Here is a 26,060-nt window from a genome sequence, read left to right as displayed (position 1 = left end):
TAGGGTGGAGGCATATAGGAGACGCAGTAGCATTTGTGTTGTTATTGTTCTTATTGATAGCATGTTCTTAGGAGTCACCAAAACATATCTTTTTCAGCCATAAGTTTTGAAGAAAACTATATTTCAGTCAAGATGTATATTATAATTATTGAAGGAGTTGCATCACATCACATCATATTTCAAACTTTCTAGTAATTTGTAACTTTCTATAAAGAAAGGATTGCACAACAAATCGTTCATTAAAATCTTATAATTTAAATTATTCTAGAGTTAATCAATCTAATATTACAATTTAATACATGATACAATAGTAGAATATGATATATGATCATTTACTTTCACAGAGGATGAATACAAAATAGCCCTTGCGGATGACATAGCAAAGAGGCTGACCGTGAACCCACAACAGGTAATTATCTCCATCCAGGTATTTTTTTCTTCTTTCTTATTTGAGGTAAACCCGTAAGAGAGAATGAGATGTCTATCGTTATTGTTAGTCAGAATAACAATTGCTACATAAGTCAATGTAGTAGTGAGTTATGATTTTGATGGAGAAGTGGATTCACATACTCTAGCATATGTATTAGCTGGTTGATTGCATCTAGTCTGCCAATTACTTAGTAAATCATGCAATTAAACAATAAATTGCTCTAGACCAGTCTAGGATGACAATGTAAACCAATAAATAATGGGATTATCTCATTAATTACTTAAACAAATAATTCATAGTTGCTATTTGTGATGAGGCTAGTGCAAGCTCCATGATTACAATCTTAACTGATTTATTTTGTGTAAAGGATCAAGGAAGTTTTGAACCCCATAGCAGAGGTCTGAATCCTGAAGAAGCAGGTTTGTGTATATGTTTTTGTTCAGCATTGATTTGTTTGTGTTTTGTGTTTGTTTTCTTAACTCTAGATCAATCCTTATATCATCGTCCATAATATATAAAGTATTAGTATGATAAAAAAAAGTTGATGACAAATAAGTATTTACTTCTTGAAACTACTTTTAAAGTGTTATCACATTATATTTTTTCATAACTCGGTGCACAATTTAAACTGCTACCAATTCTGACCTAACAAATGTCAGCTACGTGAAATATTATCATAACAATAATAATGATATTAATAGTCACACTTGTAGGCCTTTAGATGGTATAACGATAATGTACATGCTCCACACCCTGATGAGTATTCAGACCAGGCGCCATTTTACAAATGCACCAAAGCCAATCCAACCACATTTAATTCTGATTCTCTGCATTATTAGTTTTTCGTTAATTCTGACGTTTTGATTTTTTGAAACTGACAATTGAGGAAAATAAAACACTTTTATCTGAAAACTAAAAGCATATATATTTTCAAGTACATATTGTCATTATTATTGTTAGTATCATCATATTACTATTATTATTATAATTATTATTATTATTGTTGTTATAATAATTATCATTGTAGTTATTTCGCAATATTTCTGCTTGATCTATGCTGGTTTTATATGATAGGCATACTGAGGGCAAGCTACAATATGTAACAGTAGGCATCGAATACTTGTTTTCGTATCAGTCTTGCGGTACCAAGTGGACCTGCTTGTGATCATGCCTAATGCACCAACAACCACAACATGTCTTGGTATTTCACAGCTTCGCAGTTCTCCTTCAAGGTCTTGATACTTTTCAATATGTTACTTCTTTTTCTCAGTAATCCTAGCATCACCTGGCGCCGTTATATCAATTACTATGCATTGGCACTCTTTTCTGTCCACCACTACTATATTTGGTCTCCGGGCCTGGATCAGTCGATCTTTCTGGATGTTAAAACCACAGAGCAATTTTTTGTCACCATTTTTTACCAACTTTCCTGGCTCGTGATCATACCACTTTTCTTTAGCTTCAAGTCAACTGTTGACAATGATCCATTGTATGAATCTGGATACATCGTTGTGTCGTTGGAGGTAGTGAACACACCATTTCACTGATTGTACTGATCAGATGGCCTGTTGTCTCTTCCTTTGTTCCACATATTCTTTAGAGTAGGGACACATCTTATTTCTTAACTTTCGCCTTGAATGAATTTGTCATCAGTGCTTGATCTTGAGCGGCAGTGATAAGACCTTCTGTCTCTTTCTGAATGCAGGGCTCTCATGGAGAACAGTATGAAAACTGATGAAGCTACCCTGGGTAAACAAAACATATTATTGATTTTGTTTTCTTTTCGGGTATCCCTTCTTCTTCCAGTACCAGGACCTGTCATACTGTCATCAGCTGACCATGTAGTGGCCTAGCCTTCCAATTCGCAAGACTTCCTTCATACGTCCATGTAATAGGTCTCCTATTCCAGTACATCAATATATTTGCAGCCATCTTCTTCCAATGATTTCATCTTGCGTCCATGAGGCATGGTGATTCCATCATTCTTCTCACCCTTCACTCTCTTTAGTATGAGAATACCACACTTCTTGAGTCTAAAGTCAATTCCAATGTCATCACTAAACACATGGATTAAGTTCACTAGTGAGTCCACCCCATCATCCATCCCGTCGAGCTTTATGTCAGCCATGGACATCAAGTGATTGAGAGTCTCAGACTCCTTGCCTAAGGGATATTGTCTTTCCGATCTTCATAGGAAAATAAGTGGAAGGCATGTTGTGGACCTGAAGTTATCCACATCGTTTTACAAGGAGGGATTCTTCACGCACAGTATTGTTTTTTCATGATTCATCCACCAAGGTACACTACCTGTTTAATTTTTCAGTTCGGATATAGTCTTTAATGGTTATGATAAAAATAGTCACATTCGAACTTTTGAAGGCCATCTTTAGGTGGTACAATAATAATGCACATGCTCAATTTTGACCAGGCGCCATTTTACAAACGCACACATGCAAATCCAACCACTCTAACGTTTGCATCCTTCTTGGTACCCATTTAACACCTGGGCGGAGTGGCATATGTAGATTAATTATTAATGTATATGTCCTACAAAAACATATAAGTATTTCTTCTTTCTTACAGAAGAATCTGTCTTCGATAGTGTGGAGGCGCCCAAGGCTAAAGTGAAGGGCAACAATATGCCAAATCGAATAGCAAGTCTGGTGCGGAAAATGCTTAAGAAAAAGGTTCACCTAAAGGTAAAATTCCTGTTTTTAACCTTGTATATTTATGTGGTTTAGTCAGTCATGCAATGACACAATGAATTACTTTAGACCAGTCCAGAATGACAGTGTAAATGCAAAACAAGTTTGAGAGTAACCGTCTCATCGACCACTTAACAAAAAGTTATATTTGTTAATTGCAATGCGGTTAGTGCAAGCTGCTCGATGAAAATCTAAATACTGGTTTATTTCGTGAACAGGATCAAGGACTATTAGAACCACACAGCGATACTACTGTCGGTAGAGGCCTGAATCCGGTAGAAGCAGGTTTGTGCATGTTTTTTTCCCTTCTTTTTTGTTGTTGTTGCTTTCTTTACCACTCGATCAATCATTAATTCATTATCCGTAATATATAAAGTATCAATAAAAGTTGATAACAAATAAATATTTACTTGTTTAAACTTCCTTTAATGTGTTATCACAGAAAAAATTGTTATAACCCAGTGATCAATTTAAACTGCAATCAATTCTGACTTGTTAAATGTCAGTTACATGTAATATTCTCAAAATATGTAAAACCCTATCCAATGAAAATACAACTTAATATAGAGGGAAACTGAATGAATGTAGAATACAAAAATAAAGAAAAACAAAAATATTTACTCTTTCATTATTGCACACAAGCAAATAAAAACCTCATTTTCCATACCACTCGAAATTACGGGTCAACAGGGGTCAACATTTGCCAAAGTTACAGTGACGACATAACATGTGGACCCGATCGGTTTACCTTTATAGCTGAGGTGATGAGCCGTGCCTGAGTAATGCAAAGTCATTGTGGATATGCAGACCCCACATAATATAAGATGATGTCATAAAGTCGATATCACGTTTTTAGGACGACAACTTCCAATTTTAATACAAAGCTTTAAATTTTTTAGTTTTCAGAGAGCTGATACTCCTCTGACAGACACTGAAATGGCATATAATTGATATTATTTTAATATTTAGCTTATAAGTTTTCATATGATGTATATTCATCCATTTAATTTTTCAGTTCGGATACGGTCTTTAATGGTTATGATTTAAAATAGTCGCATTCGAACTTTTAAAGTCTATTTTTAGGTAGTAGAATGATAATGCACATGCTCAATTTTGACCAGGCGCCATTTTACAAACGCCACATGCCAACTAATCAACTCTCAAGGCCAGGTCACGCATAGACGACGCACGGCCGGCGCATTGAAAATCGGAAAAAGACGTGATCCCGAATTTTGTCAGGATATAGGAGAAGCCAGCGAGCTTACACCGAATGCATAGCCTTTTGCCAGCGCGCTGTGCGTTTACAGGGCGTGTGCTCCGCATATATCTGGTATAGGCCTAGCGCGCTCCGCACATGTCTGGCGTCCTTTTGGCGTGTACATTCATGCGTAGAGCTCCGCGCACACTTTTGAGTATGCTCAAAAAATCCCGACGCACACAGCGAATGACGACGAATGCATGATGGTCTAGCGCGCTCGACGAACGAGTAACGAATGATGACGCACACCTAGCGAACGACAACGCACTGGCCAAAATTGCAAATTTTCAATGCGCGGGCCGTGTGTCCCCTACGTGTCCTCTATGAGTGACCGGGCCTTTTAACGTTCGCATCCTTCTTGGTACCCTTTTAACACCTGGGTGGAGTGGCAGATGTAGATTAATTATGAATGTATATATCCAACAACAACATTTCTTCTTTCTTACAGATAAATCTGTCTTCGATAGTGTGGAGGCGCCCAAGGCTAAAGAGAAGGGTGACAATATGCCGAATCACATAGCAAGTCTGGTGGAGAAAATGCTTAAGGAACAGGTTAACCAAAAGGTAGAATTCAATGTTTAACGTTATATCTTTATGTGGTTTAATATGTACAAGATTTTCTACAATGCCTTTGTTTTATCCTAGAATCTTACACTTATTTGTTCCATGTTGTTATAGGATCTATATCCTTGTATGCATAATCTCTTCACGTGTTACCACAGGATACCCAGAATTAACAAATGTGTGTACCTTTAATTAAAAAAATACCGGTACGAGTTATCCTTTGTAGAATGTAATTAGTCTGTTTCTTCAGAAGCGCAATATCTTTTTGCGTGGCTAACATAAGTTACCAGGTTCACCAGATGACTGTCTGAAAAGTGAGCGTTGTGTAACATAACCTTAAATATTAAACATTTATACAGAGCTGTAACTGCCAGCAGTTACAGATATATATACCTCTGACATCCACCTATGCTAATCTGTTACAGTTAATGCTATCGACAGATTATGGTGTGTTTCCACAAAAGTGTATAACGGCATATACTCCATTAGACCATGATAAATGGAGGGATGAAAAGTAACAGTATTTCAAATTCCAAGAAAAATATACATATAAGCATACCGGCTGATCTCAATCTTGTTTGGTGTCATGGGTGGGGTGAAAATCTATGTAAAAAGAAAAATATTGGAACAGGTTTTCATGGAGAAAAAAAAGGTGAATATATATATATATATAAATAGTATATACAATGGTTATTTGCTTTAATACTATATGTTTTTGCTCATTCTGTGCTAAAAATTATGCTACATTTTGTTATATAGAAATTTCTTCATGATATCAGTTTAAAAAATTTTGTAGTTTGTAATTGTCTTCAGGATGCCTACTGATGTTTCCATTATTTTTAATACATTTAATTTTTGACAATTAGGAGATAGGAACAGACAGGGATGATAGCAGTAGAGGAGAAGGGGTCTCACTAAGTATATGGGATTTTGCTGGACACGACATATATTACTCAACCCATCAGGTAAAATAACATTTTAAGAACATTAGATTCCTTGTATATTATACCATGGTGCCTTGAAAGCAAATTTGTAAAGTATTGTTAGATTCCATAGAAAAAATTGAATGAATTGTATTGACTACAGTTTTCTATACATCCAGTATGGCTTTCTTGTTCTAAATCTTTGATATTTCTCTTGTGATAATGTTCTGAAAAGTGATGTAAACAGCAAAAACTTAAGAACTATGTCTTAATTTTGTAATATTATTTCTTTGTCAACATAACTTTGTTATTCCTTTGACCTGTCATTGTCACAGAGTTATCTAGGATTTGATAATAATATGCAATTAATAATGTTTATATATATGGAGCAAGAGGATCTACATCAGTAAGTTTTTCTAAATGAATGCATTGTCTTGGGTTTGAGAAAAGATATTGTAGTTTAAAGACCTCTTGCCCTTATTGCTTAATTATACGTATATATCAATACATTAAACAACTAAATTATTCATACCCTTATCAAGTTTTCTATTTTTTAAGTACGTAAACAATTGAATTGTCGAGATGTATGTTTCTTAAGAATGTGACATATTGAAACTAACATCTAAAAGTATTTAACAAAGGCCCTCGTTTAATCAGTCCACCTTGGATTTACGAGTTACGAAACACACACACATACACACACATACACACACATACACACACCAAAGGGTATGAACCATTTAGTTGTTAATCGTATATAAACAGTGCCTGAGGTTCCTTATTATTATCGAAAATATTAGAGCATATAGAAACAATATAGCATTATAGTTATTAAGTACCTATGCATCACTTGTATTCCTTTCTCATGCAGGTGTTTCTGACGTGGCGAGCTATTTATGTGATTGTCTTTGATCTCAGTAGAAGTTTGGATTCTGTCGTTCCCCATGTATCCAGAGACAAGAATTATGAAATGGTATTGTTTTCTTTTATTTTATACTGCTTAGCAAAAATAAATTATGCTTAACAGGGGATAGATAAATGTTAAATAGTGTTGTGCTTTCTTTGCCAAACATCAGTTATTTTCCTAAAGTTATTTGTAAAGTTTTACTTTTGCTCATCATCCATTAATCGTATACAATGTGTTTTTAAAGTATAGATGTTGTGTAAGCTCTTGTTCTTTTTGACTATTTTTAAACGTAGATTTAACCTGTTTCCGTCTGGATTAATGCTTCCCCCCCCCCCCATTTTTTGGACCCTCCAACAGGCCATTTATTGAAAATCAATCTCAAGATAACATATTTGAACACATGTTCCAATGAATATCATACAATATTTATAATGAAATATACATAACGAATATCAACCATAATACTGTATATACAGAACATACATGTAGATAAGGGAAAGAAAAAAATAATAATAATGCAACATCATGACTGAAAATGATGTGGGAAATTCAATATACTCCTATTAAAGGATCAAAATCCTCTCAAAATGTATCCATTTTTTATCGAATTTGTCAGTTTTGTTAGCAAATATACTAACTTGCCTCTCATCTGTGTAACTATTCTTGATATATTGTTGTATGCGTTGTACAGCGAAACATAACCCTGAAATAATATTGCATATATTTATCATCAAATAATACACCATCTGCATGCCATCTATTACATAATTTATTCAAATGTTTATCCTTTTCTTTTAACATAATTTGATAAATATGTCTACATCCTTTTTCATCTTTCAACAAGCATGAAATATATGCAGGGCACAATGGTCCATTAACCTTCATATTACACCTTTCCAATTGGGACTTGTATTTGCATTTAATTATTTGACATAGTGCATAATAATGAAGAAACTGTATATTGATTGAAAACTTTTTTTCACACTCTTCTATTGCTAAGATGTGTCCTTGATCATCTAATAAATCGTTTAAAAATCGAATACCTTTATCACACCATTCTTTTAAAAATATACCCTTTCCTCCAATTTTAATCTCAGAATTATACCAAATAGAAATAGCTTTCCAAAAAGGAGTAGTAGTACATTGAACCTGGCGGACAAAATAAGCTAGTATTTGGAAAATTTCTTTCCAAAAACAGTTTCTTAGCATAAATGATAATTTAGTGAAATATATATATATCACCTTTACCCCATTCGAATGATGATAGTGGACGTAAGAAAGCGTACATTAAATGGGTAACGTCTTCACATGAGTTCAACAATATTCTTCTAATCCAGGTCAGTTTCAAAGCTCTAGAAAAATTGTACAACATCAACCATTTTCAATCCATCATTTTCGTAAGAACAAACCATCTGTTTTCTGCTAATCTTATCAGGTTTCCCTTTCCAAATAAATTAAAAAAAAAGACATTTATTGCTTTTAAAAGATGTTCAGAAGGGTTAGGAATGGACATAAATAAATGGTTAAATTGTGAGACTAGCAGTGATTTCACCAAGACCACGCGACCAAAAACAGAAATGTTACGTTTCGACCAAGATATCATTTGCCTTTTTAGTTTATCAAATATTCTGTCGTAGTTAAAATCCGGAAGCTTTTCTAAATCAATACCAAAGTCTATTCCCAAATACCTTATGAATCCCCCGTTAACCAACGATATGTCAGTCCCATGAACCTGATGTAAATCAATATTTACAGTTTTTTTCAAGGAACCGATACACAATATCTGTGTCTTATTAATATTAAGATTTAAACCTGAATACTGAGAAAAGAACTCTAATAGCTCCAGAGCATAATGTTAACTTTCTGTACTATCGAGACACAACACTGTATCATCAGCGTATTGTAATATTATATATTCCTTGTTTTCTATAACTAAACCTTTTATCTTGTGGGATTTTCTGACCAACATGCCTAAAATTTCTGCACATAATAGAAACAAATATGGAGAAAGCGGATCTCCTTGTCAGCAACCCCTTTTAATATTAAAACGCGAGGTTAAACAACCGTTAATAAACACATTTGAAGCAGAATTTGAATATAGTAGTTTGATCTATTGGATAATTTTATCCCCGTAATTAAAGAAATGTAATACATTCCATAGAAAATCATGTGAAACACAATCGAACGCCTTTTCAAAGTCAATAAAAAGTAATATCCCAGGAATATTTTTATGATCTGCATAAGAAATTATTTCATAAATTATTCTGATATTCTCTCCGATGTATCTACCGGACAGAAAGCCTTTCTGATCTGTATGTATGTTTTCGTCTAACAATGGTTTTATTCTGTTTACAATGCAACTAGAAAGAATCTTATATTGGACATTGAGCAAAGATATAGGACGCCAGTTTTTAAGTAGATTGCGAGGTTTGTTACCTTAAGGTAGTAGGGTTATAATTCCTAAATTTTGGAAATGTGAAAATCTTCCACAAACATATGCTGCGTTCAAACTCCTCATTAAATAAATCCCTATATCTTTAAGAAAAAACTTGAAAAACTCTGCAGTAAACCCATCCTGTCCGGGTGTTTTACCAAGTTTTAAGTTACCAACAACTTTGCTAATTTCTTTAAGACAAATTTCTTTACCCAACTCCTTTACTTTTTCATCTGAAATCTTGTTATGATCTGTTTCTTCCAGATCATGTAATATATCTTGAAAATCTGATACCTCTCGAAATCTATAAAGGTCTTCGTAAAATATTTCCACCTCGTTCTTAATTTCCTCTTCCGTATTCAATATTTTATCTATTTTATCATTTTTATCAACAAGTTGAATAATTCTCTTTTCTACACGCCTTTGTTTTATAAGGTTATAACAATATTTGGAGGGTTTTTCACCATATTGTAGTTCTTGTAGTAAAATACTTTCCTCCTTTCTTTTAAGCTTTTCCTTTCTTTTTGTCTCCAAATCTTCTTTGAGGGATATCATTTGTTCTAATATGCTATCTTTATCACTAATGCCCAAATTTAACTTCAATTCCAACTGTTCGATCTTTTCCTCTATTTGTTTTTCTATTTTATCAAATTCTTTTTTCTTATTTACTCCATATATAACAGTACATGCTCTCAATTCCATCAAAAGAATTTAAAAAAAAAAATGTTCATTGAGAATAAATTTACAACTGTTTTTGTCAATATCCTCAAACCTTGTATCATCTTGTTCATTTTTTTTCAATATAATCTAAAGTGATTTCTTTTATTTTATCCTTTACAGTTTGTGTATATTGCTCTTCCTTTAAGAGAGAATTGTCAAACTTCCAATATGTGTGTCTCTTTAGACCAGTACCGAACATAAGATCCAAACTAATCCCTGCATGATCAGATCTATAGCTATTATTAATTTTACAATCTGATACTAACGAAAATAGCTGGTTTGATATCAAAAAGTAATCTAGTCGCCCTTGTTTTTAAGGACTAGGTTGTCTCCAGGTAAACTGTTTTATGTCTGGATGGGTACAGCGCCATGGATCAATTAAATGAAAACTGTTCTTCATTTCCAAAACTTTGCGCTGAGCATTTTTATTATTTAATCTAACGTAATTACGTAATTTCGTAAGAGTCCGAATCAAAATCTTGAAGTAGGTTCCAATCCCCACACATAATTACAAGAGGATCATTAAGATCTAATATAATATTCTCCAATTCTTGGAAAAAGATGGGACAGTCATCATTTTGGGCATAAAGTGCAATTAAAGAAAACTCCAACTGTCCCATATAAATGCTTAAAGCAATGAAATTACCATTTTTGTCACATATTTGTTTTTTAATTTCGCATTTAATATTTACGTCAAAGAGTATCGCCACCCCCCGAGCGTTTGAGCATTTGTTTGCAAAAAACAAATGCTAGCATATTTTGCATTTAAATAGTTTAGTACATCTTTTCTTTTCTGAGAGTTTCCCAGACCTCTACAGTTCATAGAAATAATCTTCAACTTATTATACATCATGATAACCAATAACTACTTTATACATATAAGGCCATTGGAGGAATTTTTTAACATTTACAGTGTACGAGTAACAGTAAACGACAACGAGCAACACAGACAAACAAAGAAGCAAGACAGAGAAACAGACAAACATGCAAAGAGAGCAACGACGCCTCTCACTAAGGACCACACCCCGTACCATCACGCCCAGGTCCCAAACACTTAACATATTATAGCTTAAGATATGATAGCTTGAGGCAAACATGAGAAATAGTTTACGGAGCCTTGTGGGGCTTATCTGGCCACCACCAAAAAAAAGAATAAACGCAAGATATCAAAGGTATCACGAGGGAAATTTCTCAATACGTTCAAAGTGAGTGAACAAGCTCAATATTTATACATAATTAATACATATTGTTGTACAAGAGTGATCGAGTCAAAGCAGTGGTTTTTAACTTACTGTTAGATAGATTAACCAGAGCACAACTGCAGACAGACAATAAATACATGTTTTTGTTTTTGTTTTTTTTTTGTTAATAGCTATCAGACATGTGTAGCATTCTGTCAACCAAAACGTGTTCATATAAATACGGCTGTAACTAAATAATCAACATCGATCCAACATAGAATGGATTGGGAGGAATGACTTGTACTCATATCCCTGGAATATGCAAATTGAGAGTAAGTTACAGTGTGTGGGGAAACACACACCCACGGTCAAAGATGAAAAGTACATAACAAAACACATATTTCAGCGAAGTGAACAGGTGCAGTGAAATGTACACATTGACTGCTGGCATTGTACGCTAGTTGCATACTGGGTACAAGCAATGAACCTTAATGTACACAAATATCAGAGGAAAGAGTAGCTTAAACATGAAAATAAGAAGTAGAAAAAAGGATAAGGTTACTGTAGTGCATGGGCAATTCAGAAGAAAAAGGGACTACACTAAAATGCGGGGAAAAAGAACACTGTATACAAGCGCGAATAACTTAAAGAGTATTTTGTGAAAAGGCAAGTTTGTACTGCCTGCAAATAAACAAGAAAAAAAAAAGAGATCACATATACCATTTTTTACCATTTGAAAACCAGTTTACCATTCAGTAGCGACCAGCAATCAATTGATAATTAATAATCAATATTGCATGACACATTTACTTGTGTAAATTGTTGGTACGATTAAATCAGTGATATATTAAACTTTGTTTTCCTTCACTTTTCGGAGCAGGGTTTTGAGATTACATAGTTGAAATTTCTATCCCTTTGAAAGTCCACTTATCTCTGTTCGAAAATACACGTAGGCCTACAATGTCATCCTGCCAATCACGTCCACACTTGGGCATGACATTAAAGTGATCAGCTTTTGTGAAAAAAATAACATTTAGCAACTGTAATGTTTTACCAATTTAATATCAAGGATTACTGCTATTTCTCTTCATGATTAATGTACCATCTCCGCATGTCATCTTCTCATACGTCTTATTTCATCCCTATTCTTTATTGAATTCTATCTCTCTTACTATAGCAAGAATTATTTTCCCTTGATATTCTTTTTGTATATACAGTAATTATGGAGTAGTAAAAAGGATTGCCACGGCTCAAGCTTAGTTTATGTTGCAATCCTTCTTCATGATTATTTTATTTTAATATTACAATGTAGGTACATAATTATAATAATGTGTTAGTTATATGATTCGAATATCATGCTGTAATCGGTATGTTATTTTGGAAGACACTAAAGATAAATAAACCAATAAATCATTCAACAACTAAAACAAAAAAATATGTTGGATGTGAGGAGTGGGATATGAATGCGTTCTCCTGTTAGAATGATTACCAAGTATGTTTTTTCTGTGTATTGTTATCGTTGGCCTTACCATGCATACTTCTTTACAATTAAAACGCAGGTTAAAGGAGGTGCCAAATCAGAACTGACATGTCTAGAGTTCATCAATTTCTGGTTGTATTCCATCTACGCCCATGCTGTGGCGCCGTCTTCAGTCATGAATAAGAATACGTCTAAAACCGCCCAGAAATCTCCGCCAATATTCATCGTTGGTACGCATCGAGATAGTGTGAAAGGAGATGCACAGGAGAAAAGGGAAAAGGTAATGCTTTATGATATACACGTTTGTTTATAATAAAATAATAATTTTGTTTACCCTAGCTGTTCTTTTTGCGACCAGCACACAGCATATTCCCAGAATATCGAACAAAAAGTACCATACCCTGAGTTAGACTGAACGCTTTAGTCTCTGATATCAACGGTTCTTCCGTTGTGACTCCATCTGGCCAGACCGAGATGAATGAGATGCTACAATGTGTTCACTCTTTACATCTTTACATATCCATTTTGGCTGCAGAATTACACTTTCTGTTATTGTAAAAAATAACAAAAACTGAAAAATATATTTGAACTTACTGTAGCTTGCTCTTTTTAATAGCTCATAATTTTTACTTTTAATTGTTTTGCATTGATTATAACTTCAAATGTAATATTTGTATAAAGAATTTATTCAATTCTTCACTGATCTGTTTCTCAATTTTTTCCCTTGTATTAAAACCAATGAGATATCATGGTGTGCTTTGATTGCGTTATGCTATTTCTTATCGGCATTCTCTAATTGTGCATAGATTATCGTGTTATCATCAAAAGTGGGGTATGCATGCAGGTTTGACATTATGACTAATATTTGTATTTTCTGTTCATTTCATTCTTTTGGTCTTCTAGATCGGCTCTGCCTTTAAGAAGATCCGTGAATCTATCATGGAGAGGCCGTTTCAATACCACGTGGTCCCCGAGTATTATGCCATCGAAAATAGCTTAGAGGACAAAGACGATGTGGTACATCATAAATAATCATTAACTTTCATAATTTATATTAACCTGTAACAAAAGAGTGTTACTGATTATCTATCCAATCCAGTTGCATACAATCCAAATTGTAAAATTAATTTTCCTTGCAGTTATAAAGTGCTGCTCAAATTTATCAACATCTTTGGACCACTTTAAAAATAATATATCACTTGAAAAAGTTAAGCTAGTGCAGTCCATTGTTCTGTAACAAAATACAAAAAAACAGCTTGAAGTCATGGGACGAAATGTGATGGATTTTAGACTCAGGGTTATTTTTGGTCTTAAATATTATCCCAATAGTTTAACTATGGCCTATATCAAAATGCTTTTTCATACACAAAGAGCTGACATAACCATCTGCTAATATCCGACTTTTTACAAAATTATTAAAAGCTGCTAACTCTGCTAACTAGGTGTGTATTCATTTTGACATCTAACCTAAATATGATTCTATGATAATTTCCAAAACACTTTCATGCACGTTCTCAAGAAGTTATTTAGATAAATAATATTTCCTGTAATGTAATCGACTGCGCATAAATTCATATTCATATACAGTGAAGTTGATTTTCATTCACTGTGCTCGACAAAAAAATAAAATATAGGCATTTACTATTAACCTAAAATCAAATGGCATTGGTTTAGATAATAGTTATTCTTTGCAGAAAGCTTGACACGAGCTATTGGCTTCATGCTTTAATTGCCTCTGGTAATAATAAAACTGTAAAAATATGTTCAATTGAAGTTATCATTAAATAGTATAGTAATAATGACTGCTTTGAGAAACATAGTTGTTTGTATACGCTCAAGGGCAGTTTAAAGTCGACCTATAACCCGATGCTTGCCAAGGGCAATTGCTCGATTACGCATAAATACATGACCTCTAGGTCATTGGCTTTGTTTAAAATGGCGCACACGACCGTAAACTGGTGTATTGCTCGATTGTAACCTTCCCGAGAGCGTATAAAAACAACTATGTCTCGAAAAATAAAGCAGTCATTATTACTTTTATATACCGAAAAAAGAATCAACTTATGACACCACCTTAATTTTCTCTAGTTTATCTGCACATGTATCAACACAAAATTATGGCATCTGCCATATATTTTTGTCTCAGAAAGTGAATGCGTAACAACATTCAAGAACAAAAGGCAGCGGGGTTACAAGTTTCCCAGAAATGATTTCTACTCAACAAAAGAGCAGATATTCTGTGCTTTCAAATGCGTTTCGGCCCAATTTATAACGTTAATGGTAACTTAAGATATGGTCGAATTGATGCAACAATGTCATAATTCATAGTATTAGTTTACGTGTTGTAGTTGTAGCGACGTACACGTATGCGCACACAATTTTCAAGAACAAATGTCCAACAGTTTTCATTATGAATTTCATGTAGGCAGTACCATTTTGGTGTTCTTGCTGCCAGCAGAATTAATCAAGTCTTGCAATTGATTGTTCCTTGTTTGGAAACTATAAGTAAAATCTAGGACGGATTTAGTACTACGATCGACATTTAAAAAAATAATAAAATAAGCTAGCGACCAATTCGCACACACACAATGTATGGTATCCGCGCCTGCTTAAACCAGATTTTAACACTTGAACCAATAGGTTTTTTTCAGCAAGACTGAAGTATTTTCCCGGTAACTGGACATTTTCCGGAATTTTACTGATTTACTCTAGAACTATTACATAGGTTTGGTAGTTTTTGTTAATGTACGGGAATGGCTAAAACCACGACTGCAATTTCGACCAATCAGATGGATGGATTTCTTAAGTGAGGTATAACAATAATGACACTGCCTTAATTATTTGTATAACTATTTATCCACATCTTCGTAATATTTTTTCTGATTTTTTAAAATTTTTACTGTGTGATGTAATCCCAATGTTATTTGGTTATATTGCTGTTGTACTTAGAAGTTTGTATTATGATATAAATATCTTGAGCTGCATGTCACGTTAAAAAACACAAATAATTACTTTCCGTTGTAGCTGGTTGCGTTGAGGAGACACATTGAGAGAGTAGCGAAGACAGAGCCTTACATGGGAGAAGAGATTCCACTCAGATGGCTCTTATTTGAGGAAGCTCTAGCTGCACATGAAATCCAATACATGTCATTAGATCAGGTATGACTGCAACGTTAATTCTTGTCATTCTCATGTAATTTGCGTTCGGTTTATTGTAGTGGTAGAAAATTGAACATCAATTGAATATATATATATATATATATATATATAGTTCATATTTGAACTTAAAGTTTTAAAAGCCTAGTTAGGTTTTTTTCCTTTGAAAGTTTGTTTTTCTTTCAAATTTTCCATTTGTTGGTACTGAATTTTCTAACAAATTAATTTACGTATTTCAGTTTGAAGGAAAATTAAGTGAAGTCCTTATTTCATTTCTTCATAGCTACTTGCAACTCTCCTGGTATTGTTGAAAATATGTAATGCTACATTAGTTAAATGCATCCATCAGCGATACCCTTTCAATTTTGTAAATGGCCCACTCCGTGCCCTTTTCAATTAATGGATGTAGTCCCTTTCAAAATCTGGGAAAAGATTCAGGCTACGTGTTGCATTCTGTAACAGATTTGCTTCATTAAAATATTCACATTCTGTGTATGTCCTGTGTAAATTGAATGTAGTGTTACCGTTACGATATTTATTCATTTTTGTGATGTTTTTTCACCAATCATATGATGATTTTGAAGCCATTTTTGCATTCTCCCAGACCAAGAAACTGACGAAGTCAGTCGGGATGGAATTGGAGCATGAACACCTCACGATGCTGACCTTTTACCACGATCTGGGTAATGTAGTCTACTACGGAGGTATCGAGGACCAGCAGTCTCTCCTACGAGACATGGTGATCCTGAATCCCCAATGGCTAATTGATGTCTTCAAGCAGGTCATAACCATCCTGGATCCCGCAAAGAGGGTGAGAAACCCCTTCCTTTACGACCACATTCACTCTTGCTGCAGTAAACTGCAGCATATCTTTAAATATAACGACAATAATGGGAATTGAGCATTCAAAAGTAATCGCGTACCACAATGGTCCTATGCAGTTTGTCACGCAAGACATCGTAGGAGAACATGTGGCTAATTGATGTATTCAAGCAGGTCATTATCATCTTGGATTCTGCAGAAAGGGTGAGAAAACTTCCCCTCCATTTGTGATAATATTCTTGGTTTATATAGAGCGTAAAACATCAAAACTGTCTGTACTAGCTTTACACATGGATCATTTCCCCCGGCATCGGATTCAGACACACAATGCATATATGTGTTAAGAGATAGAAGATTAGAAGTGTAGTACACTTAACAACATTTAGTGGTAAACTGTGGCACTATGACCTGAGTGAACATTGCTCTATTGAACTAAGTCTCTTGAGAGACACACTTTTAGAGTATTGATACAAATGATTGGAAATATTATTTATGATATTGATGTTACAAATCTCTCTCTTCACAAAGTACTAATGGTTTAAAATCTGTACTCCTATGTCCGGTTATGCCAACTGCCAGTATGTTGACATTGTGTTTTAATTCCAGGATGGGATCGTGAGTGCTGCTTGGAACACTCTTGAGAAGGATGGTATCTTAGAGGATAGGTTGATTCAGCATATGTGGCAAGGCTTTTCGGAGAAGAAGGAGGCCTTAGTCGAGCTCATGGCCAAGTTTGATCTCATCTGTGAGGCTCCTGTAGAACAACTCCAGCAAGAGCAACAGGATGGTGTACACACTGAGGTAAATCTTCAGCTAAATGGTGCTCCGACCCGTGCTCCCCGGCAATGCCCATGTTTTATTTTATCATAACTATAGGCTTAGGCTTATGGTTACAATTGGATATTTGGTTTAAAGTTAGGGTTAGGACATATGTTTCGGTTCATTCCTGCACTTATTAGGTTAGAAATTGGGTTAGGGTTAGATATTACATCAAAAGCAATTATTGCAAGTGCTAAACATCTTGTTTCACGTTGTCCTTAGTGTTTCACGTTAACCTCGGTGTTTCACGTTAATCTAAGAATATTGTGACTAGAAATATACAAACAATATAGGAGCAAATAAGGGATATGTACCAGCCTTGGTTAATATAAATATATATGTATGTGTGCAAATATTGACTCAGGGTTGAAAAAGGGTACATAATGTCCATATTTTAAATATGCTTTCGTTTGGATAACGTAATTTGTGTTTATATTTGAATACATGTTCCCTAATATTCTTTCTAAAAACTGTTTTGTGCTGTGAAATGTAGGGATTAAGCAGAATTTTGAAAGCTTTTACAAATGTATATTCCTGAAAATTGAAATCAAAATTGCTCAATATGTCGAAGTTGTTCGGAAACTTGCCACATTTTAGTAGCAGGAGGGGGATGTGTACAATCTTTTGACGAGTGAAATATGAATTTGCTTAGATTTATCTAGAAAGAAAAAAAATTGTTTCTTGTATATTTTGTTTTGCTTTGATGGTTTAAATGTTTGGATATGGTTTTATGTTTTAGGTATCAAATGAAACAGAGAAGGTGCTACAGAAGCGCTACTATGTTCCTTCCAGACTGACGTCCCCTTGCCCCCCAGAAGAGATTGCACAGATCAAATCTATGACAGACTTTTATGTGGACTTCAGAGGCTTCTTACCAGGTGAGGATAAATGTATCATCCTTTTACAGCCAGAAGGGTATTAACACGTGTAATGTACCATAGTGTTAATGCCCTTCTTGCTTCATGGAGAGTATATTGCAATTACATTGCAACAAGGTTTGTATGACGTCAAACCTGTCTAAGTGGCCACCTGTCCATAATGGCCATACATTTTGTCTGCCTTTAGAAAGAAATGTGTGTCCTGAAAGACCACCTGTCTACAGTGGTCCCTTGCTCTATTTTCCTTTGAGTGGCCTCAATAGACAAGTTTGAGTGAGAAATCCTCCCTGCCGGTCCCTTTTTAACACATGGGTGGAGAGTGGCAGATGTAGATTAATGTCCTTCCAAAGGACGTGTCGGGGCGGTCAGCTGTAAAAGCCACTAGCCAGAAATAGTTATGACTATGTTGATAGTCGAGTTTATTTCATCTAGTTAGAAACTCGTGTTTTGTTTTTCAGAAATACATACTTGTCGTTAAGTATTATTGCAGCTAATATATATGTTTGAGCTGGCTTTCAAAATGTTACTAGCCATAATCTGTTCGTCATCTCTCTCATTTGTCATTTCTACAGATGGGCTGTTTCATCGGTTGATGGCGAGAGCAGTCAGATGGATGGGTGAAAGAGATGGAGAACCAGTCAATCTTTTTCATCGTCACATCAGTCTAATGGTGGATGGAGTGCACCATGCCTTAATAGAGATGTTACCTCCTTGCGAAGCAAATATCAAGGTCTGAGTCAAGCGTCAGCGACACCTTGTTTTATCATGGGGGAGATACTAAATTGTATGTAAAGTTTTTGAGGCCGTGCATCGAATACCTTCAAAGGCAATGAATAGCCTCCGCCAGGCAATGATATAGTCATTCTCCTAAATACAATCATACTGTCGATACCTAAAGAACCAGTGCTCTTATTTCTGTGAAATAATTGTATTGTGTTACCCTAAAAACTGTACCTATAATTCAGTATCAAGACCTGGTTCTTAGTGCCCTAGTCTGAAAATGGAACCTTATAATATCTCGCCGTTTTTATTGGTTTTAAATACACATACATTCTTAGCTGATAATGTATTCAAGATTTGATCAGAAGCCCTAAAACTGTTTTTATTCTCAACCTATCTTTTTGTTCTTGTTTTGTTTTGTAATGTATTGTAATATTTTTTAATTCTATAATTGTTTTGTTTTACATTGTTCTGTAATTGTATCGTGTATTAATAAGTACTCTCTTGCAAATCAGTTAATATGTGCTGAGGAACATACTCAGTGGAACTAACCCAAAATGTAAAAAATGTTTAGATAAATTAATAAATGTTATCGTGTATAAATAAGTACTCTCTTGCAAATCAGTTAATGTGTGCTGAGGAACATACTCTGTGGAACTAACCCCAAATTTAAAAAATGTTTAAATAAATTAATAAATAACCCTCACAAAACTGAGGGGAAATGAAAAAAATTACACAATATCATATCAATACTTTCTTCAAAATGTGTTTTCCTTTACCTTTGGTGCTGAACATGTCAGGTCATTGTATATCAAGGAGCGGTTGCTGGTTCTGATCATGATGGGGATAATCACAAACCCCCTGCCCCAAGTGCTGTCAAAGAGGTAGGTAGCTCAACAGGATGGTTTCAATTGTTACACAATATAAATGAACAGACACAATTATGTTGTTGTTCGATTGGAAAACTGGAAGCTTGATTGTGTCTGCCATTACACATTTGAGAAAGGCCTCTGAAACATAGAATTGCATCTGTCTCTGGTAAATGATTGTTTGGATGTGCCACAGAACATGTGTTTCTAGTTGCATAAGTCGAATCGGTTGATACCGCAAACAAATAGTTTGACTAATACCCCCTTCACATACACAGATTTTCCTTACGAGTCCTTACGGATCGCACAAATTCACGGATCTTTCACGGATCCTTATGATTTGGCCAGTTTTACGACCGGTTTAAGGGTTATTACGAGCTGTTTGCGGTTTATTACGGATCATTACGAGTTATTACGATGTATTTACAATAACAGTCTGCAATTTGTTAAGAGTTGTCACGGATAACTACGAGTAACTAACGTGTTAGTTACGACCTGTTTACGTGTTGTTACGAATAGTTACGAGTAAGCTACAAGTTATTACGAGTCCCTACGATTTTTAGACAAAAAAATAATAACTGAAAATGAAGTGTTCGAATTTGCAGCTGTTATACCTTTCCCCAAATCGTAAACAGTTCGTAAGCATACGTAAATTATACGTATCTATTCGTAAAGTATTCGTAACTGCACTTAAAATGCTCGTAATAACCCGTATTAATCCGTAAAGCCATCGTAAAATGACCCGAATAAAATCGTAAACAACACGTAAGCACACGTAACCATCCTTGAACTGCTCGCAATAATCCGTAAATAATCCGTAAACAAATCGTAAACTAACCGTAACGAATCGTTACAAAAATCTGTTACGAGTCATTTACGGATTCTTGCGAGCAGTTTACGGATGGTGACGTGTTGTTGCAAGCGGTTTACAGATGGTTACGGATTGTTACGAGCTATTTACGGACAAATCAATCCGTGGACAATCGTAAGAAGATTTTTGACATGTCAACAAATCTGCCTCTCCTTGCACGGATCCTTAAGAGTGTCTACGAGTTGTTGCGAGTTGTGACGAGTTATTTACGGATACCAGCGAGTTATTTACGGATGCTTGCGATTGACTACGAGTTGGCGATCCGTAAGGACTCGTAAGGAAAATCCGTGTATGTGAAGGGGATATTAGTCAAAATTTCGACTTAAGAAGTGTAAATAACACATGATTTCCAGAAAGAAAAAAAAAATGTGACTTGTACTTGAGTTATGCAGATATAACTGTAATTAACTTTACACTAACGGTCCCATGTCCTAAAGTGTGGTGAAACTCTGAGTCTTCTTAGATTAGAGGACAGTAAAGTTAGACCAAATGGCACTTAAACTTGATTTATAAATCAACTACAGTTAAAGGTAGGATTAATTCCAGTTCTTTTTCTGAATGTCTGATTATTTCAAGCCATATTCTACATCTAGTTTATATCGTAATTCAGTTCAGTTATCAAACTGTGAAACGTTGTGCTCCATCAAAATAGTAGACCTTTCTGAAACCGTTCTGTGTCAGTAGGTTTATGGACAATTGTTAATGAACTTCAAATCGAATATCAATAGTTCGACTAATTTGGGTCGTGATATATTGGAAACAAACCTCAAAATAAATGTGCTTTTTATGGATAAGGAAGATAAGAGAAACATTTTTTCCCTCCATCCGAACCGACAATACCTGTTTAAGTGTCTCTTTAGACTTTGTTAGGTTAAGAGAGAAAATAAGCCAATGTGACGTGCGATTCATTCACTATCCGAATGACAGTCTCATTGTAGATCCGTATGTTGTTAATTTAAATCAAAGTTAAATAAGCATGAATCAGTCCCCCCAAAAATTAAATATAATATCCGTCTTGGGGCTGTGTGTGTATTCATGGCAGGTGATGGACTTTATAACGCAAACCCTTGATAGCCTTATTCAGCATTGGGCTAGAAGGATCAAGTATGATGTACTCTTTCTGTGCCCGAGGTGCAGTAAGAAGAAAATGCTTAAAGACTGCTTCAAGGGAATGTCACTCAAGTGTGGACTACATAGCATCCGTACAGCTGCAATCAAGTTCAAGTTTGGTAGGTCTATAAGACTTGGCAACCCCACCAAAATCTATTTTGCTCTGTATTGAAACAAATCTCCCACACAGCAAACCGATGGTGCCATTAATAAATACGCCCCTAGTCTCTTGGAGAGTCTTTGAGTGAGGGAAATGTAAGATAATAACTTTTTCCATATGGGGGTAATTGATGGGAAATCAAGAGCAATACATAAGACATGTTGCCAATAAACCTGAAGGCTTATCCTCTGATTAATAACACCTGTTATTTGGTTAGCACCCGAATGGTGTCAAATTCTCCATGAGAGCACCATGCATGTGTAGACATTTTGACACACCTGTACACACTGGTATAGAATAGGGCCTGCAAGGAACTCAAGTCCAACTTAAGTTTCGTTTGCGGGGGGGGGGGGTATGTTGTACTTGACTTTACTTCATACTCCTCAACTATTTATGCATAGAATGCCAGGTAAAATTGCATTAAGTTGACGTTATATCTTCTAGCTGTGCACAAATAATAGTTTAGGCCAAGTAAAACAATATACATGTTTATTGTCCCCGCCCGCTTCCTTGTTTGGGCCGCCTCCTATTTATTTTGTTTTTATTTAAAAAAATATTTTTTCAGTGAATTAAAACATGAAAAACATACTGATGAAAAAATAAATCAAAAATACCGGCAGCCATCTTGAAAAATAGTCTGACTGTCCGGAAAAATGTACCGTGCGGCCATTTTGAAAGAAAAACATAAACAATAAAAGGGCCTCCTCCTTCCTATTTCTCCAAAAAACCGTACGCTAAACATGTTTTTTTGTTGGCCTCAGCCCATTGGCATACTTTGGGATTATTGGCACAATTATTGTACTCCTGTGTATAAAAGAATAAGTGGAACCCCAGGTGATGTAAAGAGGCCCTGATTCTGTTTTAATAATTATCAACATGCCATGATGATCTGTTCCACATTTCACTTTGATCAAACAAATACTGAATGTTCCACAAACGATGAGATTGGTGATGAATTGGTTGAACCTTAAGGCTTAACTTTATTCATATGCGACATGTGTATAGTAATTTCTATTTGATTGGATTTCCTCATAAAGTTACTTTTTTCTTTTTTTTTCTTCTTCTTCTTGTTTTTGCTTTTGTTATTTAGGTACAATTAACGAGAGACAAATATTATCTAGAATCATGGTGTCACAAGTAGGATTGTAAAATTTCTTAGTTTGAATCTGGAGTGTCTATCCAATAAAAAGCCTGTTTATGGGCTGTTGCTTCTTTATGGCTTCTAACCTTTATTACTCCTAACCTTAATTACTTTATATAATTATGATTGAAACAAAATTGAAATTACAATTAATCTCACAAATATCTTACCATTCTATATAAATAGTATACAAATATACACTGCCTTGAGAGGTTCTGGTTAAAACTATGCGCAAGAGGTGACTCCAATAGTACTATTTGCTGAGGGGCGCAGCCCCGAAGCAAATGGTACTTTTGGAGTCATCGAGGCCCATAGTTTAACCAGTACCTCGAATAGAAGGCATGGTATATTTGTTTTATATCCTGCATCAAAAATTTATTTTAAAAAATAAAAAATAAATAAAAAAATTATGTTTTCATTAAATTAAGATTAACAAAAAAAAATTGATTCAATTAAAAAAAAAAATTCTCTTTTTTTTGTCAACTACCAACAAGTAAACCAAAATAGTACTCTCATATAGTAATTTCTAAAAATAGGTCAAATATTTCTGGCCATGTGACGAGCTCTGAACCAATCAAAAGCCAACCAATTTTTGATGCAGGATATAATATAGAATATTATGTTTTATTATATTTGGTGTCAGGAGTGAGATTAGGTTCACACGTATTGTACCTGAAATGTTTATGTCAAATAATAATGTTCTTAATATTTCCAAGCCATCTCTAAATGGTGTTAGGAAACTCAAAACCACAAACCCCGAAAATATAGATGTATATCTTGCCAGTAGCTAGTATTGCTATGGTAGAGATTTGAACCATATACCTTGTGATCCACAGCCCTCCAATTCCTCCACTAGACCTCAACTCTTGTCAATTTGAATTTATTTCTTCATGTATTAAGGTATGAGTGACGAAGGAGTGGAGTCAGGGAACACAAGTCCAATAAGTAAGTATGCAATTACTTCATCCACTCATTGTTATCATTTTTTCTGGAATTATGTTGTAAGGAGTAGGCTTTCATTTTCTCAGTTTGAATCTGCCTATTCAATAAGCTCACAAGTATATTACGGACACAAAGAAAAAATGTGCCATTACTAGGTTGCAGGCCAGGAAGAATGTGCCTTTAAAAGCGAAGTATCTTTGAAGCAAAGTGATTTACTTTCATTTCTTAATGAGCATGACAAGTGTGCTAGTAAACTCTCCAAAGTAAAAGGATTAAAAATTGGTCATCTGAATGTTCGAAGTCTACATGGGAAGATAGATGAAATTCGTTTTCTGATCTCTAAGATCAATCATGATATATTACGTCTTACAGAGACATGGTTGCATGACATGATAGATGATAGCGTAGTTAGAATTGATGGTTATCAATTAATAAGAAGAGACAGGAATAATAACACTAGAGGAGGTGGTGTCTGTATATATGTTCGTAATACCATTGTTTTTTTCAGAAAGATATAACTTGTTAAGTATTAACGTAGAGGGGTCTATTCGCTATTCATAAGGACCGCTATTCATAAGGTCCACTATTCATAAGGACCACTATTCATAAGGACCGCTATTCATAAGGTGTAAATTCCCGTACTTCCGGGTCCGCTATTCATAATGGCAAAAGAGGGTCACTATTCATAATGAAATAAGGTTCGTTAATCATAAGGACCGCTATTCATAACGTGAGATGAGGGTCGCTATTCATAATTCATATTAAGGGTCATTAATCATAAGGACCGCTATTCATAATATGAAATCAGGGTCGCTATTCATAATACGACGAGAGGGTCGCTATTCATAATACGAAATAAGGTTCATTGCTTACAAGGGTCGCTATTCATAACACGGGAAGAGGGTCGCTATTCATAACACGAAATGAGGGTTGCTATTCATAATAGGACTATGTCACTCCTAGCGAATAGACATCAAGCTGTCGTCGTCAATGGTGCTCGCTCAGCATGGATGCCTGTAACTTCAGGAGTACCGCAGGGTTCTGTCATCGGCCCCGTACTTTTCCTGCTGTACATCAATGACATCAAACTCAACATCAAGTCCACAATGCGTCTATTTGCAGATGACAGTGTCATCTACCGGCGTATCGACTCTCCCTCAGACACTCATATACTGCAAGAAGATCTCCATGTTCTTGCAGACTGGTCTACTAAATGGCTGATGGGATTCAACATCAAGAAGTGTGCTTCATTGTCAATCACAAACAAGAAGCACCCCATCACAGTGGACTACACCCTACTAAATGAGTCAATTCCTCGAGTAAAACAATACAAGTATCTTGGTGTCACGATTACCCATGACCTTAAATGGAACACCCAATGTAAACTCACCACCCAGAAAGCCAATAGAACCCTTGGCCTCCTACGCAGAACTCTATCACCGTGCACCAAGAACATCAAATCCAAAGCCTACACAATGCTTGTTCGTCCCCAACTTGAGTATGGCAGTGAAGCTTGGAACCCTCGGACTCTGACATCAATACAAAGTCTTGAGAAAGTACAGCGAGCTGCCGCCCGTTTTGTATACCAAGACTACCGGAGAGTAACATCAGTCACAGCACTTGTCAACAAACTGGGATGGGATACCCTTCACAATCGCAGGCTTCTTGCACAGTCCACTTTGTTTTACAAGATGCACCATCATCAACTCAACATGCCTTTTCCCACTCACATTATCCCAGCTACATATCTGGGCAGAAATGATCACCCTCTGAAGTATGCAGTACCCCCAGCTTCCATTGATAGCTTCAAGTACTCCTTCTATCCTCGCACCATCTGGACGTGGAACCACCTATCAGCTGCTGCGGTAATATCTCCAACAGTGACCATCTTCCAGGAGGCTGCTCTACCCATCATCAGAGCGTTGCCTCCTCCTGTTGGGTCCAAGCTACTGTAGACTCCACGTCTTGGT

The 26,060-nt window shown here is 35.3% G+C and overlaps 1 protein-coding gene and 1 long non-coding RNA gene across 2 annotated transcripts; both read left to right on the top strand.

The window, feature by feature from the left end:
• Positions 1-5,872: 5,872 nt before the first annotated feature.
• On the top strand, positions 5,873-12,778 carry LOC115927179. The gene is made up of 3 exons (XR_004065481.1): positions 5,873-5,922; positions 6,752-6,853; positions 12,682-12,778. It is a non-coding gene; the product is annotated as an uncharacterized LOC115927179 (long non-coding RNA).
• A 3,597-nt stretch (positions 12,779-16,375) lies between these two features.
• Positions 16,376-22,091, top strand: LOC105446817 (probable serine/threonine-protein kinase roco11). The gene is made up of 6 exons (XM_030993283.1): positions 16,376-16,569; positions 17,187-17,381; positions 18,139-18,277; positions 18,850-19,007; positions 19,798-19,881; positions 22,038-22,091. Exons 1-6 carry the CDS (start codon positions 16,390-16,392, stop codon positions 22,089-22,091), a joined length of 810 nt encoding a protein of 269 aa, XP_030849143.1. The 5' UTR covers positions 16,376-16,389.
• The last annotated feature ends 3,969 nt before the right edge of the window (positions 22,092-26,060 follow it).

The sequence above is a fragment of the Strongylocentrotus purpuratus genome, unplaced genomic scaffold, assembly GCF_000002235.5.
Source record: "Strongylocentrotus purpuratus isolate Spur 01 unplaced genomic scaffold, Spur_5.0 spur5_scaffold_20, whole genome shotgun sequence".
NCBI classification, from domain to species: domain Eukaryota; kingdom Metazoa; phylum Echinodermata; class Echinoidea; order Camarodonta; family Strongylocentrotidae; genus Strongylocentrotus; species Strongylocentrotus purpuratus.
This window is presented reverse-complemented; position numbering and strand designations above follow the sequence as displayed.